General features: G+C 38.8%; 1 protein-coding gene across 2 annotated transcripts in view; it reads right to left on the bottom strand.

Moving 5' to 3' along the window:
• Nucleotides 1–311: 311 nt before the first annotated feature.
• Nucleotides 312–20,214, bottom strand: part of HPGDS (hematopoietic prostaglandin D synthase) — a 29,848-nt gene continuing 9,945 nt past the window's right edge. For both annotated transcript variants that reach the window (XM_011219802.3, XM_019795342.2), the window contains exons 2-6: nt 19,925–20,066; nt 13,409–13,501; nt 12,758–12,867; nt 6,850–6,948; nt 312–2,861 (exon numbers count right to left, since the gene is read on the bottom strand). In XM_011219802.3, coding sequence (XP_011218104.1) covers nt 2,697–2,861; nt 6,850–6,948; nt 12,758–12,867; nt 13,409–13,501; nt 19,925–20,057 — 600 coding nt within the window. In that variant the 5' untranslated portion in view covers nt 20,058–20,066 and the 3' untranslated portion in view covers nt 312–2,696. The remainder of the gene's footprint in view (nt 2,862–6,849; nt 6,949–12,757; nt 12,868–13,408; nt 13,502–19,924; nt 20,067–20,214) is intronic.

Raw genomic sequence — 20,214 nt, 5'->3', positions numbered from 1 at the left:
CTGTCCTGCATTTCAAGTATATGCCGTCTACTTCATTAGTCTTTCTATATATATAACATGACATGCTAAGATTAGATAATCCAGTATTAATATGCATATTGAACAAAAATATATTCCAGTGCTATAATTATGGTTTAAAATGGGTTGAGGGGCGCCTGGGTAGCGCAGTCATTAAGCGTCTGCCTTCGGCTCAGGGCGTGATCCTGGCGTTTGGGGATCAAGTCCCACATCGGGCTCCTCTGCAGGAAGCCTGCTTCTTCCTCTCCCACTCCCCTGCTGTGTTCCCTCTCTCGCTGGCTATCTCTCTGTCAAATAAACAAAATCTTTTAATAAAATAAAATAAAATGGATTGAGGGATAATCTGTAGTTACTTGGAAGATTTCTATTTAAATGGCTTGTTTGTATGGGCAGTTCTGCTTTTCATGGTAGTGTGGGACCACAGAAATGACTGCAGGTTGAAATTGTGCAATATAATCTTAGTCATTGGAGAAAACGTTCTATGACTTTTTAAGTTGTTTTCTCAACACATTAAAAACATTGTTGGTTATAAATGTTATAGGTAAATGAAAAAAGTAAAACTAATTTTAGTAGTAAAAGAAACTGATAAAAGTGTATTACTTTGGTAAAAAAAAATGTATTAAGAATAGTTTTAATAATACCTTCGTGTGTAATTGCAAGTGAGCATTCTTTTTATACCTTGGCAAATTAACATAATTCTAAGTTTGGATCACCTTCCAACATTTTATTGTATTTCCAGTGTCATGAAATGTCCCTGCTTTTTTCTTTTGTATTAAACTTTATTTTTTAGGGTTGTTTTAGGTTCACAGCAAAATGGAGCAGAAAGTAAAGAATTCCCATATACCTCTGCCACCACACAAGTACACCCATCCCCACTATCAGCACCCCTATTCCAGAGTGGTACATTTGTTACAATCAGTGAATCTACATTGACACATCATTATCACCCTAAGTCTGTAGTTTGCGTTAGGGTTTGCTCTTTGTCTTGTATATTCTATGGGTTTAACAAATCCATCATCGTATACAGAATAGTTTTACTGCCTAAAAATTCTCTATACTCAACCTGTTCAACCCTCCCTTCCCCCTTTGCCCCTCGCAGCCACTGGTCGTCTTACTGTCTCCATAGTTTTGCCTTTTCCAGAATGTTCTGTAGCTGAAACCATACAGTTTACAGCCTTTTCAGATTGACTTCTTTTACTTAGTAATCTGAATTTAAGTTTCCTCCATGTCTTTTCATGGCTTGATAGCCCATTTCTTTTTAGTGCTAAATAATTATCCCTTGTTGGGATGTACCACAGTTTGCTTAACCACTCACTGTAAAAGGGCAACTTCCAAGTTTTGGCAATTACCAGTAAAGTTGCCACAAACATCCATGCGCAGGTTTTTGTGTGGATCTAAGTTCTCAACTTATTTGGGTAAGTACCAAAGAGCATAATTGCTGGATAATATGGTAAGAGTGGGTTTTGTTTTGTAAGAAACTGCCAAACTCTCTCCCGTCTTTATTATCTCCCATTCCTATCAGCAGTGAATAAAAGTTCATTTTGTTTCACATCCTTACCAGCATTTGGTGGTGTCGTTGTTTTGAAATTTTGCCATTCTGATAGGTATTTAATGGTATCTTGTTTTTATTTGCATTTCCCTGGTTACATATGATGTTGAGGATTTTTTTTATATGTTTATTTACCATGTGTATATCTTTGATGAAGTGTCCTGTTCTTTGGTCCATTTTGTAATTGGGTTCATTTTGTTGGATTTTAAGAATTCATTGTGTATTTTGGGTATAGTCCTGTATCAGATAGGCCTTTTGCAAATTATTTTCTCCCAGTCTGTGGCTTGGCTTCTCTTTCTTTTGATCTCTGTTCTTTTAATGTGAAGCTCTTTGCCAGTCTCACTTCGTCTGGATCTTCATGTTTGTCACAGCCATTTTCCTCATTTCCGTCAATATTTGCTGGGTTCTTGCAGCTACATCTCTGGAGCCCCTTGGACTGCAGCCATGTAAATGTTCTCTTAGTCAGCTTTTCCTATTTATGTGCAATTTGAATTTGGCTCCAGCATGGTCACTTTTCATTTCTTTATTGTACTTTCATCTTTGTTGATGAATTCCCTTTTTCAGTTATCCACTTTTTAAAAATTTCTGAGTGGGCTTATCACTGAGAAACAAGCAGGCAATGCAGCTACACGCTGCTGTGACCAAGCGCTAACAGACTTCGAAAGAAGTGATGTGATTGGTCACTGGTCATGAAGTGCGTCTGTTATACATAGTGATTTGGGGACCACAGAGCTAGCAGCAACGTTAATACTTTATGCAAGTACAGCTTAACTCCAAACCATTCTGGGGGGAAATGTATATGTTCTTTAACCATTGTGACTGAAATCCATGCATATCGAAACCCATGAAACGTGAGCCCTGCCTGTATTGTAAACCTTTTCCTCAGTTGTAAATGATGTGAAATTATTCTAAGGGAAAGGGGGGTGGGGCAAAAAGGATACTTGAAACTAAGTGCTTTTTCCCAAACCTCTTTTTTCCTTTTTTTTTTTAAAGCAGAATATGGCAAAAGTGAAAGACGTGGTCGAGCTGGGGGGGGGACTGTGTAGATTTAACGTGGCAGGCTGGTGTAGCGTCTTATCTGATGGAAGCCATGCTGTGAAGAACAAAGCGTACAGGCAGCTCGTATTACCTAGAGTTTGGTTTGGGGCCTTCGTTGGATCCAGTCAGCGATGGCAGGAATGGCTTGAACTTTCTTCCGCAATGTTACCAACCTGGGATGGATGTCCAGCAAGTGAGGTTTAAAGACCAAAAGTGTGGTACTGCAAATTTCCCAGTAGAAATCTGCCCAAGTTACCTAGTTTAAAGGAAACAAATTGCCGTTTGAACGTAGAAGGCATAACTTACTAAATCAAGAATAGTTTCTTTTTAATTCAAAATTATCTGTTACTATGACAGTGGAATGAGTATATGATAGAAAATTACAGATAACACCATACTCCCAACACCCGGAGCTTGCTACCATTAACACCTCTTTGTATAATAGGGTGTGTGTGTGTGTGTGTGCTAAAATGAGATCTTACAGTACATACTCTTGTAACTTGATTCAGTCTCCACCCCTCGGTGACAATACGTTGTTATCTAATACCCAATCAATATTTTTTTATCTGTACCAAAAATGTCCTTTACAGGACAAAGCAGAATGCATTCCAGGACACGCATTTCTTCTATTTATGCCCCTCAACTCCCTTTTACTGAAGATTTCACACTAGTCCCAAAGAATGTACTGTCTTCAGGATTTGTGTATTTATTTCATCTTATTTAACTTGTTCCTTTCTTTTGCAGAGTATAAAGGAATAGAGTGCAAGTTATCCCTAGAGAGTTCATAGTTGCAAGTTACACATTTTGGACTAACACATATTGCATAACCTCAGAAGACATACAGTGAGCATTAGTGGATTCCCCAAGTGTAATAACAGCCTGGTCCTACCCTTGTACGCTTTTTCTTCGTACACTTTTTTTTCCCTTTTGTGACTAGAAACTAACCTGGCTGACATTACTTTGACTCCAGATGAATACCCATCAAAGAGTGAAGTTTAAATGTGGCCTATCTGTAGTTTTATTTATTTATTTTAAAGATTTTACTTATTTATTTGACAGAGAGAGAGAGACAGCCAGCAAGAGAGGGAACACAAGCAGGGGGAGTGGGAGAGCAAGAAGCAGGCTTCCCAGCAGAGCAGGGAGCCCGACGCTCGATCCCAGGACCCCGGGATCACGCCCTGAGCCGAAGGCAGACGCTTAACAACTGAGCCACCCAGGCGCTCCCGTAGTTTTATTTCTGTGTGGAATGTGTAATAATGCTAGTTGCTAGTGTTTTATGAACCTGCATACTAAACACCCGTCAGCAAGAGAGTATGGGTTAGAGGATTCAGAGTTCAGTCAACACATATTTATGGTGTACCTACTGTGTGTGACGGGCAGGTCTAGGTGCTGGGCTGGACTGGAGAGCAAGATGTGATACAGGCCTTTTGCCGGGTGCACGTTTAGTTTTAGAAGCCGGAAGACAAACACTTGGAAACTGGTAGGGATGATGAAGAAAAAGTGAAGTGATGGGAAGGACTCTGAGGTGGTCATGGAGGGAAGCCCTTTAAGTGTGACATTTAAGACAAGGCATAAATGAGAACAAGATCCAGACAGGCAGCGGTCTGCATATGAAGCCTTCTAGGCAGAGGGAACAGCAGGTATAAAGGCTCTTAGGTGGAAGTGAGCTGTGTGTCGGAGGAACAAACAGAACAGCAGTGTGTGTGGACCACTGAGGAAGGGAGAGAGTGCTAAGAGATGGGGTCAGGATGGTAGTTTACAGAAGAATCTTAATAGAAAACAAGGGGGGAAATTTTAAGCACTTAGAAATTGTTCCTTCAGTAGGGCAGGGAGAGGAACGTTTTAGGAAAGTCTGTTGGGTATAACTCCCAGTGCTCATTGCAATACGCAAACAGTGAAGCGTGAAACGCTACATCAAGAACTAATGGAGTACTGTATGGTGACTAACAACATAGTTTTTTTTTTTTTTTAAAGTCTATTGGGGAATCAACGGGAGGAAATGAAGAGGCATGTGATAAGGTTGAAAGTGGAGAATAAAGATGTGGCAAGTATGCGTCCCTGTCACCCAGAATAAGTCACAAGAGTGCTGCCCAAAGCAGTCTGTGTCTCTTCTAGAATGCAGTCTCCTGGAAGGCACAGACTCCGACCTACCACAGCATCTGAATCCTGTTTGGATTTGAGTCTTCGTCCGTGGACTTCACAGGTGGCGGTGTGCTCCTCTCAGTAGTACGGCTGTAGGAGCTGGTTGTCTCGCTTTCTGTGATACAGTTATTAATGCCTCAGTCTGTTCCAACCATCAGGGGTTGGAAAATGGTGATAGTTGATTTTAATCTCCCCTTTTTACTTCCTAACTGGAATACTCATATGAAGACAAACTTTGCCCTTCAGTTTTTCTTATCTTGAGGTCCAATTGGCATAGAAGGGAAAGGCAAGAGAGAGTATTAAACCCCCCAACTTTTTAAAAAACAGTTTTTAGAGTAATAATTTGTCTCCATTATCATCTTCCAAAACTAACCAATGAAGTTCTGTTTGGTTTGAGGGTTTGCATGTATGTGTGTGTGTGGTTGTGGTGGTGGGAGTGGTCATCATACGTTCGTGGATTCATTCGTTTTGTTTCAATCCACTGCTCTTAATATTCTTCGCAAAGCTTGAATTGTCCCATATTTAGCCAATGGAAGCTCTTCAAGTTGACTTTTGAGTCCCCAGTTCAGTTGTCTTTGATAATTTATTTGCTTTGATATGACAAGGTGTTTCCACTCATCTCTTACATTTCCTGTCCCAAACTGAGAACAAGCCATTTCTCCAAGAAGCCCTGGTTCCTTTTAATATTTAGAGACCAGAATCTGGGTCCTATGGGTGCCCAGGACAATGGGGTTGGTCATTGTTTCAAGGAAAAGAGATACAACATGCTTTTTTCTTTATCCTAAGAACAGTCAGTACATGTGACCTTATGTTATATGTACGTGTATATATAGTTCACATCCGGGAATAGAATGTTTACTTAGCTTCACTGACCTTACAGCTCTATCTTCTTTGTCCCACACTGAAGATCCTGGTTCTCAGTGACATCTACATATTTTCTAACTGCTTTACCCCAAAATATACTAATATCAGAAATACTGGGGCGCCTGGGAGGCACAGCGGTTAAGCGTCTGCCTTCGGCTCAGGGCGTGATCCCGGCGTTAGGGGATCGAGCCCCACATCAGGCTCCTCTGCTATGAGCCTGCTTCTTCCTCTCCCACTCCCCCTGCTTGTGTTCCCTCTCTCGCTGCCTGTCTCTATCTCTGTCGAATAAATAAATAAATAAAATCTTTAAAAAAAAATACTAATAAAACAATATGACTGTACCCAGTACTGCTAAGAATACAATTACAAGGACACTCATTTTATTGCGCTTTGCTTTATTGCACGTCGCAGATGCTGCCTTTTTGACAAACGCTTGGGGCAACAATGCGTTGAGCAGATCTCCTGACACTATTTTTCCAACAGCATTTGCTCACTTTGGACCTCTGTGTCACATTTTTGTAATTCTTGGAATATTTCAAACTTTTTCATTATTACAGTAATCGGTGATCAGTGATTACAACTCTGAAAACTTGGTTGATTGTTAATATTTTTTTAGCAATAAAGTATTTTTAAATTAAGATATGTACATTTTTTAGACATAATGCCATTGCACACTTACCAGGTTACAGAATAGTGTAAACATAACTATTATATATACTGAGAAACCAAAAAATCCATTTGATGTGATACTTTATTGCTGTGGTCTGCAACCAAACCCATAATCTCTCTCCAATGTATGCCTCTACTAAAAATGGTATAAGATTTCTATTTTTTGGTTCTGAGAGAATACAAGATGTATAGTCAAATTGCTGTGTTTCACAAATGATGATATTTCTTAAAATGATTCTCCTCACTAATTGAGTACATAGGTTCTTCTGTACACACCTCACACATCAATTAACATAGGTTCATTTGCTTCACTTTACTTTTGCTTTGCAATGTTAGCTTTTTAAAATATTTTTGTTGTTTTTATATAATTATATAAAGTATTTTAGTTCATAATTCCAAAGTTAAGTCTACCAAAACAGGTTTATTCAAAGAAGTTTTGCTTTTATCCCTTCTATCTAATCCTTCCTTATGGGTAATTTTTTTTTCTCAGTGAGTCTTTGTAAGTTTTTGGTTATATGTATGTGTGTGTGTATATACTTGTATTTTCTTAAGATGTGAAACATACTCACAGAGTTACCAACAAGCCACTCCTTTTCCCCTAAGTATGTGTCCAAATCTTGCAACAGATGAGGTCCATCATATGCAATTAGCTCATTAAACATCTGATTCTAGGAGAGGAAGAAAAAGATCACTTTAAGGATAATAGGAAAACAACATGATTTGAAAAGGAAGTAGATTTTTCCATCTTTATTCTTCCGCATGAGTTCAGAAAGAAAGAGAAGTAGCTATATGTTCTTGGTGGTGGTGGTTTTTTTTTCCCCCAAATGTATGACATTATGGAGAGTGAGTTCTGATTCTTTATACTTAGTCATTCCTTTGTTACTCAAGGATTAAAAAATAAATACTTTTGTGACCATTTCTTACAGTTTCTTCGTTTATGACCAAATATTTCACCCATAAAATCTTTTCATGATTTTTATCTTAATTTTTATTAAGAAAAAATGATTCCATTATGTTTTTACATTTCTAAAATTATCCTCACTCTCTTTGAAGTGAAATAGTATAACTGAGGGTTAAGAAATTTATTTTGTAAGGCTAGGCTCCTTCAGTTTGGCAGTCTTACTTCACCATCGCACTTAATGGAAGTCATCTATCTAATGAATCCTTATGCTCTCAGGCTTTATGGATCTTTTCTTGTTGGCTTGACATTGTGCCTTAGTATGAGGTTTGTCTGCCTTGAGTATTATCTACAAAACCATCAACTAGGTGCCCCCTTTTGATATATTATGTAAGGTAACATAAATATCCTTGGAAGAGAAAAGTTAACATATATCCATTTTTAAACATTATCTGTGTTTTTCCTTGAATCTCTAAAAGGTTAAATAATTTACTCATGGCCTCTTTCTTTGTAAGAAGTGTTTGTTTATATATGAAAATTCTGGCTGGTGTGTATCTTGGATATGAGATGTAAGCCAAACTCAAAGATACTATAAAATATGTGTATATACATTATTTATTAATAATGAGAAATGACCTATAATAAAATCCAGCCTTTATTAAGTCAAGTCAGGTAGTGGATAACTACCTCTCCAACTTGCTGATTGACTTTCTGTTACAACTGTAACTTAGCTAGGTAATAGAGATTACTGCCACATAATGCCTTGTTTGTAGAGTACAGTTTACAAAAGCATCGTTACATATTTACATCCATTTGCCAGATCTTACAACTGAAACTTGGGAAGCTTCTCATTATTTTGACTTTATATTCTTTCCACTGTTCTATACCACCTACATTTCATAAGGTTCTTTCTCTATGGTTAATATGTTCATAGTTTAGAACAGTGTGAGTTCTTCTTACACATAATTTGTGAGATGAGAGGCAATGGGCCCGGATCCGTGTGGCACTTGCCGTAACCCAGCTGAGCTCAGCATCAGGTGGAAAGGTGATGGCCAATTTGGCTTTCCTAGAATAGCTAGAAATGGAATGGAGTTGAATGGAACAGAATGTTGCTGCTGGACAGCTTTCCAAAACTTTTGTATGCTCACCTGTATCATTTTGTTACTTCTTCTAACGTGCATTTCCACAATTTAAGGTACACAGACGCTTGTGCACGCACACGCAGTGCCCAATAAAAATCTTTTCTCTGTATTGACTTCTCCTGTGGCCCAGGTTCTCTATATGTTTGGTGAATCATCACAGTGACTCATCTCATCTAATGATATGTAAATTACTAACCAACATAATCACTAGTATTTAAGAGTCTCCGTAAAGAATACTCACCAAAATAACATAAAGAAGATGAAAGATGATTATACATATCCTTTTTTCCGGATGTGTACTTTTTAAAATGCATTTCTTGATAAATCTTAGATAGCCACTCTTACAGTTGGTAGACTCAGAAATTTCCTTCCTCTTCCTCTGGAGAGTTCTAAATTGGGAGGTTTTTCAACCTGAGAAGTCATTGCTACAGTATTCTATCAAATGACTTTTAGAGGAATTATGTTTCTTCAAAGCACCATTTTTAAATCCACACTACCAAAATCATTTAGAGTTGGAAATGCGCCGCTGGCATTTCTTCAATCCTGCTCATCCTTCATCCTCCCCTCCCCATTCTTTCCATGAGGAAACTGGAACAGACAGGTTGAACAACCAGAGAAACACTAGTGGTAAACTCACGGATTATCAGGGTGACCAATGTCCACAAACATATTTTGCCTTCTAAATTAATTTTAATTTTTTAAAAATTGGAAGTGGAATTTCTGGCAATTGATCCTGAAACATTTATAATTGTTTGTGTTTGATAGATTTTTAGGGCACCTATATTAAGAGAACTAACTATGTTCACTATCCATCCATCTTCACTGTTACCAATATTCTGCTTCTGAAAATTTTGCCTGACCACAAGGTGGCAGCAACGCGACCTGCTACAGGGAAACTAGGTGAAGAAATGTACTAAAACTATGCGGGTTTTTCATTGTATACTAGCCAGGTCCTCCTTATTAATCAGATAGTATGTAGCCAGCTGCAATGTTTCTGCAACGTGTCCTTCCTTCATATGATTTATTTATAAACTTGGATTATGTCCTGTGAATTTTTTTTTTTTTTTTGAGATAGGAGGTACGTTAAGAGCATTGCTATTCTAATACAAAGGTAGAGTGTTATCCTATCTTACGCATTCAAAGAGTATTTTCCTCTGGGAGGTAGCTTCTACTATGGAGCCTCAGCCACCGAAGGGTACAGAGTAGCAAAGGGCAAGCCCATAAGTCGACTGACTGCAGATCAGTGTGGCCTTTGGCATGTGAAACAAAAAGCTTTAGATCCGTTTTTTTAAATTGGACATTATGTATCTACTTGTTTCTGCATTTGTAAGGATGTGTAAAATCTAGATGCCATGTCTGACAAAAGGAAAAACAATGAGCAGTGAACTATATAATAACACTATTATATATGTTAATAGTTATTAATATACTAGATAATATAATTATAATATCTAATATTTGTTGAACACTTTAGACCTAGTCATAGGTACTCATGCTAACATTCGATCCTCCCAACATACTTCAGAGTAGATTCTATAGTATCCCTACTTTCCAAAGAACGTGAACTACTGATAGGTAGTTATGTGACAACTAGTAAGAAGGGAATCGGAATTCAAGCCTGGCAGTGCGACTCCAGAGCCCGGAATATATTGCTATATCAAAGCTGAGCTTTTATCTTAGCCTTTGCTCTGTCAGTCATATATTCGTGTGTGTGTGCGTGACACATTTATATCAAGGAATCAGTTAATGTGAATACTTTCATGTTCCAAATATCTCTATTGAAATCAGAAGTTCCTAATTAAACAAGTAGTATTTAGCATAAATATGCTTAAGTCGATTGACAAGGCTGCCATTTGTTGTGTGCTGTAACTTTTGGATATAGACCTTAAGCTATGCCACATACACAAATACCGACCAGCTGCTGACCTGGTGGCCCTACAACCGGTGGTTGAGAGCACAGAGTCGGAGTCGGAGTGGCTGGGATTTGAACTGCTTGTGAATACCACTTTCTAGCCAGATAACCTCGTACAACTTACTTCTTCGACATGAACCTCAATTTCCCCATGTGGAAAAATGAAGATAATCGTTTCTCCCTAAGGGATGCTCTGGGTATTAGTCACTAACTTAACAGGAAGTATGCATAGGTGATGAGGCCATGGGTCTGGGCGGCTCCATAACCTGATTCTGAGCTGCTTCATGTGCGAAGTGAGCAGGGTGATAGAAAGCACGTAGCCCATGAGAGGATTGGCAGGACTGGCTGAGAGCAGCCGTGGAAAAGGGCCCAAGCAGCATAGGCGTTTGAGGAATCAGTCCTTGCTGCCTGCCGTTCAGCAAGTATGCAGTGCCTGCTACCGTGGTGGGGGTGGGCACAGGAGCGAGTCCTGCAGACGTAATTACTACCCTCATGACACGTTCTATGGGAGGAGGCGAATAAATGTATCTTAAAATACAGATTGTGATGCGTGCCCCCCAAGAAAACCACTAGGGGGCTGTAACGGAGCATAACCTACAAGGTCTATTTAGAATTCTGGATAAAGATGATGGATTTGCCACATGTATATGATTTTTTTCATCCCCAAACCACAGTAAATACATATTTTTGAAAAGACAGAACCCACGAAGAGGTGGAAAACAGCAGAGGAGACAAGAGAAAACAAAATTCGAAGCTATAAAGCAAATGGATAACTGGTATCTGCAAAGGGAAAGCTGAAAAACAACACTGTCTACCCCATGAAACCCTCAAATGATTCCAGAAAAGGCAGAATACATCTAGAATGGTGAGTAAAGAGGTAAGGGAGAGGATAATGTGAGGAGTGGCGGAAAGCTGTGAAAGAAGTAGTTTTAGCATAAGATTTCCTCCTTCATCTTACACTGCTTGACACATGCCTCTTCCCCATCTTTAGCAGAAGGCTGGAGAGGGGGAAATCGATGGTCTGTGTGTTGGGAGCTGACATTCATAATTTCTTCAAAATAGGGGATTAAATGAATATATGCATACTGAACGTGAAGTTCTGAGACTCGTAGCCTTCTCTTTGCTGTTTCCCAGAACACTGGCAGCCACACCTTTATTTCCAGGCAAAACAGCGGAAGTCTTCTCTAGGGACTCTTTCTAGTAAAGAGCTAGTAGTAGCGATAGTGATATTGGGAAATACTTCACAAATGGCCTAGTGATGCTCAAAATCACACCCTGTCCACATGCCCAGAGCTTTGGGTAAACTTTTTAATTTTCCTGTTCTTTATCATAGATTCTAAAGGATGGTCTGACTCCTGGGAAAAGACAGAGACCAAAACAAAGAGGAAAAATATAATAGAGATTACAGGATGACAAGGATGCACAGGGTTTTTAGGGTGAGCAAACCAGACTGAAGCAGTGTATGCACAAGACAGACATATCCGTGCTGTCCGTCATCATTACACCTCTTGTCGTCGAGCCTTCGTTTTAACTTTGGGAATCCTGGGGGAATGTGCCCCAAATGAACAAAGAAGTAAGCAAAGACAGAAGCTGGCATCCAGGAAATAGGACTCCAACTCAAGAGAAGGACATCCCTGGGATGGCAGTAAAAGGAAGTCCAGTGGGGACAAATGTGCAGAAAACCTAGACAGCGCTGCAAAAGAGAGGGGATCTCAGCTGGATCTCTCCAAGAAAATAGTGGACGTAATGGATAATCTGGTATCACTGACCTTGTGGAAAATTTTATTGATGTGGGAAGGTTCAGCAATAAATGTAGAAACAATTAAGCAAATGAAGGAAAGGCAATTACTAATGTTGAGGAGGTAAAGTGAGCTACGAAATAAAATCAAAGTATACCACAACTGACAGTTCTGTATGATATGCCTAGGGATACTAATGTAACAAGTGACTACTGATTTGGCCAAAATGCTTTGATATCATTATATTGGTAGTTTGGGAAAGGGGAAGCAGAGACAATGATCATATAAGAGATAAATTCTTATTACTATAATAATAAGTCCAGAGAGACTGTCTAAAATTAGTGAACCAAAGATAGCTGGATTTACATGTCCTAAAGAAATAGCTAAAAGAGTTAAAAAGAAGGTGGTGTCTGAGTAGGGGTTAACATGAGGAGGTAGAGCAGGAAATCACCGTGTTTTGTTTTAAATTTTTAAATATAATTTGATATTGTAAAACTATAAGTATGTCTTACTGTGATAAAAAGAAACTTTTTGAAAAGATTATTTATTTGAGAGAGAGAGAGAGAGCACAAGTGGGGAGGAGGGGCAGAGGCAGAGGGAGAAGCAGTCTCCCCACTGAGCAGGGAGCCCGATGCAGGGCTCGAACCCAGGACCCTGGGATCATGACCTGAGCCAAAGGCAGATGCTTAACCGACTGAGCCACCTAGGCACCTGATAAAAAGGAACTTTTTAAGCACCCCACAAGTAGATATGGTTAATATAGTAATAACAAACTGATCACATTACTTTTATATCCTGTTTTTTCTCTGCCCAAGGAAAACGTGACATGAAATCGTCCAGTGTGTCCACAATCGCATCAACTTGACATTGTTCCAATTCTGTGTTTCCAGCCAAATCTATGAAATAGAAACCATTTTATGCCATACAGTGGTTTTAATTTATTATATTAAAATGTTATTTTTTAATAGACAACATATTCTTATGGTTGAAAAATTCCAATCAATATAAATCTGTATCCAACGAAAGACTAACTTCCATCCCTGCCCCCATCCATCTCATTGCACTCCTTTACCTACCTACCATATTAGTAACCATTCTATTAGGGTTTTGTTTTTTTTTTTTGTACTCTTCCATTATTTCTTTATGAAAATAAAACTATACATCCCACTCAATATACGCATTCCATATATCCTACAGATCTTTCCTTACAAGTTTGTTAAGAGCATCCCTGCTCTTTTGTCAGCTACATGGGATTCCTGTAAGTAGAAGTGCCACGATCCATTAACTCACCTCAGCTTATGAGGTGTGTTTCTTTCGTATCTTTTGTTTCATTCTTTACACTGTACTGTTCAATAATAAAGTTATTTCATGAATAATGAATATATGTCATGTATTTTTTTCAGTTATCAAAACTCTTCAACACAATAAACATATTACCTGTGTTTTTGGTCAGGTATCTTGCTATTGCTAGGCTCTGGTGAAGTTTAAGTCCATCGACTTCCAAAATGGGGATTTTACCAAATGGAAGAGCTTAAAATAAAATAAGCAAAATATCAACTTCCATAACAACATCAAGTAACACTACTTCCATTTTTCCTGATAGTTATGGAAACAAATCATGATTTTAAAGTTACAGAATTCCTGAATATTTGTTCTAAAAGGGATAATAGGCACCCTCTAGTGGAATCTCGATTGGTCTTTCAGAAGAGGAGTTGTTAGAAGTCCTGCCACAGAGCTTGTGGCAGCACGAGGTCTAAAGCCCAGCTTTACGGTGATATGATTTACTAAACTGTGTGTTACCTCATAGACTTACACATGCTTACCACTTACCTTTTAAAAAACCCTTTTTTTTAAAGCTTCATTAATTTTTGTGACCTCGATCAGCAAGAACATTAATCATTCTTCAAAACCATAGTCTGGGGTGTCTGAGTGGCTCAGTCGGGTTAAGCATCTGCCTTTGGCTCAGATCATGATCTCAGGGTCCTGGCATCGAGCCCCATGTGGGGCTCCCTGCTCAGTGGGGAGAGCTTGCTTCTCTCTCTGCCCCTCCCCACTGCTCGTGCTCTCTCTCTCTCAAATAAATAAATAAATAAATAAATAAATAAATAACTTTAATAATAAAATAAATAAATAAAACTGTAATCTGAGGAAATGGAGAGTTTGATTTATATATTGAGTTACGGTCAGGAACTTAGCCAAACTCTTCTTTTGAGGAGGGACTGTGTGAAATATATAGTAAGGCAGCAAGCAATTTGTACAACTACAGGGCAGCCCCAGAGCAGGTCCTACTCTGTTTTCCTATCTAAACTTATTATATTTTGTCAGAGGGTAATGTATCATTTTATAGAAAAATTCTAAGTTGGAGGTAAATAAGAATAATTCTACCACATAATTATAACCATTTGAATACTTTAATTGCTTTCTCATATATATTTAAAAAACAGCATCATAATGTATTTTTAAACCACTTTTTTAACTTGATAACATCTTTTTGAAATCTTTCCCAATCAGTGAAACATCACCTTTTTAATAGCTACTATATTTTGTCACATGTATTGATCACAATTTTTCCAACCAGTGCCTTACTTTGGGAAATGTAATTATTTTGGAAAGAGAGAAAAGAACGAAGTGCCACTCATAATCCCATGACCCTAGAGCAACTACTAGAATCAACCTTCAAGTGTCTTTCGCATGCACATTAACTAAGATGAACTGCAGTTCACATCAGGAATGAAAACATCTTTGAGTACTTACCTAATGAGTGTGCCGAGTGCTGGTCCATGCGCCTGAGATATTGCCGTGAGCAAAACAGAGCCCCAAAGCCAGCCGGCCCAAACTGTGATGCCTCATTTGAAGCAAAGTATGGGATTAGGAATTAACAAGCCTACCATTTTGAGGGATGCCTCCTTTATGCTAGGGGTGTACTACGTATGTACCATACCCATTAGGTTTTCTAGTACTTACAACAACCCTATGATGTAGGTATTAACTATTATCTCATTCTATAAATGAGGAAGTGAGGTGAAGAGAGGTTATATAAATAGTCCAGGTCACACACCTGGTAGAGGTGAGATTCAAACTGAGTCCAGCTGGAACCTTTACTCAGCTGTTTTGATAGTTCTCAGAGCCATGTTTTGAGAATACATTAAAAATCAGAGCAAACCCAGAGGATAGTATCCAAGTTAGAGAAGGGTCTGAGAACCACATTTGATAAGGATTGGCTGTGGAACGTGACACTCTGTACTGAGGGGGACAAAACAAATGAAGACAAAACAAACCTAATAGCCATCTTCAAATATGGTACACCTATCAAATGGATGAAAAATTTGACTTATTCTGACTATCTCTAAAATGCAGAACTACAACTAAAAGGTCCTTTAAAAGGGGCAGATATTAACTCAAATGAAGAATAATTATTTTTTTAGCCTTGGAACCATTGACGACAGAATGTATTTTCCTGGGAGATGGTAAGCTTTCAGCTACTGGCAGCATTTGAGCCAACCTTGGGATAATTGCCAACAGTTGGAATATCTGGCTGCATCTAACAAGAGGAAATTTAAGAAGACAAATGCCACGTCCTTCATCTGCTTCCAGAAAAAAATTAATAACTTTGGGGTTGTTGGAGATGTAACCAAACAGGAGCGCCCATCAAACAGCTTTAAGGAATTTAGCGATGCTGAATATAAGGCCGTGTGATACGGCTGCCGGGGTAACCATCGTGATCGTGGTAAAATGTCTTTGGACAGTATCTGGACCCACACTGGGAATGGTGGTCCCACTGTGCTCTGCGCTGTTCCTATGCCTGGAACAGTGTGATTCCCCACACACCGCACATGAAATGGTGGACATAAGTCCAACAGGATCTTGTCCTTCTTGGGTAGTGAGGAAATCCAAACCAAGGGATATAAATGGATCACTCAAGGAAGAGAAGGGAGTTGTCCCTTGGACCTACTTTGCAGATCTGATCAATCATGAAAGTTCTAAAAGTTGATAGCTAGAGGGATGGGTGCATGAGTTAGCTAGGACTCAGTTCCGTATTCAGCCAGTGACCTTTATCTTCACTCAGAGTTATTATCCTTGAACTGTCTACACAGCAGTGGTTTTTTTGCTATGTCCTAAAGATATTAAATTGCTTCAAGTAATTGGATGTGAAAGAAGGAATGAGCCGTTTCCCACGGATTAAAAGGATATGTCCAAATCCAGTATATGAAAGCCACGAGGAGATAGGTTTTAATTTTATATAAGGAAGAGTCTTTTAAAAGTTTCCCTCCTTTCTTCCCAGACTTTCACTGAGACATTGGACATCCTGAACTTACTGAGTCTCAATTTTTCTAATCTTTTTTTTCTTATTTTTTATTTCTTTTTCCTATTGTACCTTCTGGAGGAGGTTTTTTTTTTTTATCATTTTATCGATTCGTTTTGTCTGTATCAAATTTTTAATTTTCAAAGGCTTTTCGTCTCTGACATTCCTTTTTATAGCATACTTGTTCAGAATGTACAGAATTCTCTCTGAGGGCTTATATTTTTGAAGTTTTTTCTTGCTACATCACCCTGATGCCCTCAGCTGATTTTTTTCTCCCTCTGCTTCTTTGTTTCTGTTTCACATTAGAGGCCTTCTCACAAATGTCTATTCATTTTTTGGTTTGCCATTCCTGGTTTAAATAAGCGAAAGGACTAGAAGGTAATTGGAATCTCCGTGTACTTGAGATTGGGCTGGCCATGTCATTGAGACTCCCACCTATTCAGTGTCTGCCAGATATTTGATTGATCAGCTTCTCCCAAGAGAGCTCTTCCTGCTGGAGGGATACTTGTCTGGTTGTAGCATTCTGACTTTGGAGCAGGAGATAAGGGCTTTGGGTCTCACGATTGATTTTCTAGACTTCCACCAAATCCCACCTATAGTATTGTGTCCTCAGGGATGCCTGCGGTCCTACAATCCGCTGGTACATCCTCTGTTGAGAGTAATCTCCATACTTTTTCCAGGGTGGGGAAGGGATCTTGCGGTCTTGCCGCTGCTTCACATGCTTCTAGTCAACCCCCCGGCGGTTCAGCTTTTAGAGTTCTCTGTTGCTACCAATTCCTGAGCCTTTTGGGGGCTCCCTGGAGTGATTCCACTTGACATCTCCTCTACCAGGCTTATATTAGGGCATCACTGGCCTACTTAGTCACCTATCGTTCTTTGACCTGCTTTTCAGCTTTAAGAATTTTGTGCTCTCTTATTAAAGTTTGATGTCTTCGTCCTTGCAGGGCTTTGACTTTTCTTAAAAGAAGTACTTTAATGTTATTTGAAAAGAGAAAAAAATGTCAACACCTGTGCACAGTCTACCAGATTTGACCTCAAAGAACTTTTATTTTTAAAGATTTTATTTATTTATTTGAGAGAGAGAGCACGTGCTTGTGCACAAGCGGGGGCGGGGGGGCAGAGGGGGAGGGAGAAGCAGACTCCTCACTGAGCAGGGAGCCTGAATGCGGGACCGATCTCAGGATCCGATCCCAGGACCCTGAAATCGTGACCTGAGTCTTAGGCAAATACTTAACCGAGCGAGCCACCCAGGTGCCCCAACCTGGAAGAACTTTTTAATAGAAATATCCAATGATATTCTAGGTTATCACAGAGGGGAGGTCATTGAGGGTTTCAAACACCAGAGAGCACGCCTAAATCAGATAGAAGGCGAGGCCAGCTAAAATTTGTAATAAACTGTTTTCAACATCTATTTTTTCCTTTTTTTCTCAAAGCAATAAAGTCAGCATTTCCCGGCTTCTTCTGCAGTAATGTGTGACCATGTGAGTAAGTTCTTGCCAAGGCGCTATAAGCAGAAGTGAGGTGTAAAACTCTCTGGTCATGCAGTTGAAAGAAAGAGATGTGCCTCCTTCCCTCTCACACTTCCTGTGAGCAGGACTGTGGAAGGAGACAGGACTATCTTATACTATGTAAATAAGACAACCAACTAGGGGTGACAGATCAACAGAAAAGAGGGAACTTAATCTTTGACCACTCTGTGGAGCAGAACTGCCATATCAGCTTGGGCTTTTATGCAAAAGAAATAAATTTCTATCCTCCTTAGTCCATTTTTGTGTTGGGCGTCTATTTTTTTTTTAAATTTAAATTCTAGTTAGTTGACATATGGTTCAATGGTTCATCATTTACATACAGCACCCAGGGCTTATCATAACAAGTGCCCTCCTTAATACCCATCACCCATCTAGCCCATTCCCCACCCACATCCCTCCATCAACCCTCAGTCTCTATCGATAAGAATCTCTCATGATTTGTTTCTCTCTCTCTCTCTTTTTTTCCCCTCCCAAATATCCATTTTGTTTCTTAAATTCCACTTGTGTTGGGTGTCTGTTAAAGCATTTGAAACTATATATATATATATATATATATATCCATCTATGGATAAAATTAAATTTCACCTATTTTATATTCACAGAATTAAAAATCTTGTGTACAAAATCTGATAGTGGGGGGAAGTTTGGGTATAAATGAGAAAGTTTCGTGAGAACAGGAAATAGGATATTCTAGCCCACCAGGCTACAGGGCTAATGATTTTTAAGGAACTCATGTTTCCAAAAGGCATGTGGCAAGATGTATTGTTAATATGCCAGTTATCATGGTGTTATTGGCATTATCTAATGTGAATAACTTGGGCCACTGTATGAAATTGACCTGTGTTTGAAAAATAATTCTACCTTGCTAGGACTGTGAACCTGGAAAAATTACATAAATTCTGTGTGCTATAGTTATCCCAACTATAAAATAGATACAATAATACATCCCATGAAGTTGTGCTGGAGAAATTAAATGAAATCCACCAGATGCCCAAAGTCTTCAAATACTCAATAGTTTCCTTCAACTTCATCTTTATGCAAATTTGTAATAATCCCAGCACAGAAATGTGAATTTTAGACAAATAATTAATATTTAGTTAGTATTTCTAGGCAGACATGATGGACAAAAGAATTAGCTCATCTATCCTTTCTTCATTCTAAAAAGAAAATAGCACCTAGAGGATGACGTACAACTTACTGAGAGCCATACACTTCTTACTGTGATAATATTTCTAATTCTCCCCCTTTGTCCTGAGTGCTAACTAGCATGTTTTCATTGGATTACATGCCCAATTTGTCAATTTGCTCTTCCCTCTGATCAAACATCCCAGTTTTGATCACATATTCACCCTTCTTTTGAATAGTCACATACTTCATGAAAATTGACTCCAACCCCAACTTCTGAGGTAGACTAGATCAAGGTTTTTCCCATCTGCTTGTTCAGTGACTGGTTCAGAAATGGACATGTCACCCAGTCTGAACCAGTGAGACATGACAAGTTTGCCAAAGTCTTCTGGGAGTTTTTCTTCATTCTTCTGGGAACTCTAAAGGAAGCAGCGCTCTTTCTCTCTTTTTCATATACCTCTTGATGCTACTGTTCAAGGCTATGGGGCTGAAACCGCAGCAGACTTACTGCTACTAACGTCATGATGCGGCCAACACACACAGGAGGAAAAATGGATAAAGCCATCTCTCAAAACCTGTCCTGTTTCTGGGTTTTCAGTTATGTGAGACAATTTCCTTCTTATTTAAGCCACTTTGAGTTTGGTTTTCTGTTAGAGCAGCATATCTGATTCCTTATCACAAGATTGTAGATATCTGTAGTAAGCCCATCCAATTCAAATTGTCAAGAACACTCACTTCAGTCGTCCCTCTTTCAGCTCTTATGACAAAGCTTCTTATTGTTTATCGTTATATATTCTTTCTGTGAGGTTCGTGTTTTCACCTTGAAAAGGAAAATTTGGGCCACATAGCATTTATTGAACTTGCTTGAACTGCTGCTTCTCAATGTAAAGCTACATGAGATTTAAAAACCTCTGTTGTTTCATTTCCCTGAGGAAAGACGGAACGTTTTGACATATTTTCCCTACATTTTCATAAACCATTACTTGTGCCACTTACTTGATTTGACTTCAGGCCAATCAGCTTGTTCTATTCTGTGGTCTTCATATTTTATGTCCAAATAAGCAAATATGTAACGAATTATTTCAGCTCTCCCCCTCATATTAAAATAAATGAGTTTGTAGTTTGGCATGGTGTGATTCTGGAAAAAAGAAAAATTGAAAGATTATTGTAACAGCCCTCTAGAGATGTTTCAACATTTTTTTTAGGGACTTTTTCAAAACTTTATGGCATCTTTTGAGATAACTGGATATATTAGAGAATATTTCAAAACCTGAATCCTAATAACA

The sequence above is a fragment of the Ailuropoda melanoleuca genome, chromosome 11 (assembly GCF_002007445.2).
Source record: "Ailuropoda melanoleuca isolate Jingjing chromosome 11, ASM200744v2, whole genome shotgun sequence".
Lineage (NCBI taxonomy): Eukaryota > Metazoa > Chordata > Mammalia > Carnivora > Ursidae > Ailuropoda > Ailuropoda melanoleuca.
The sequence above is the reverse complement of the archived record's forward strand: the minus strand, read 5'-3'. Positions and strand labels throughout refer to the sequence as shown.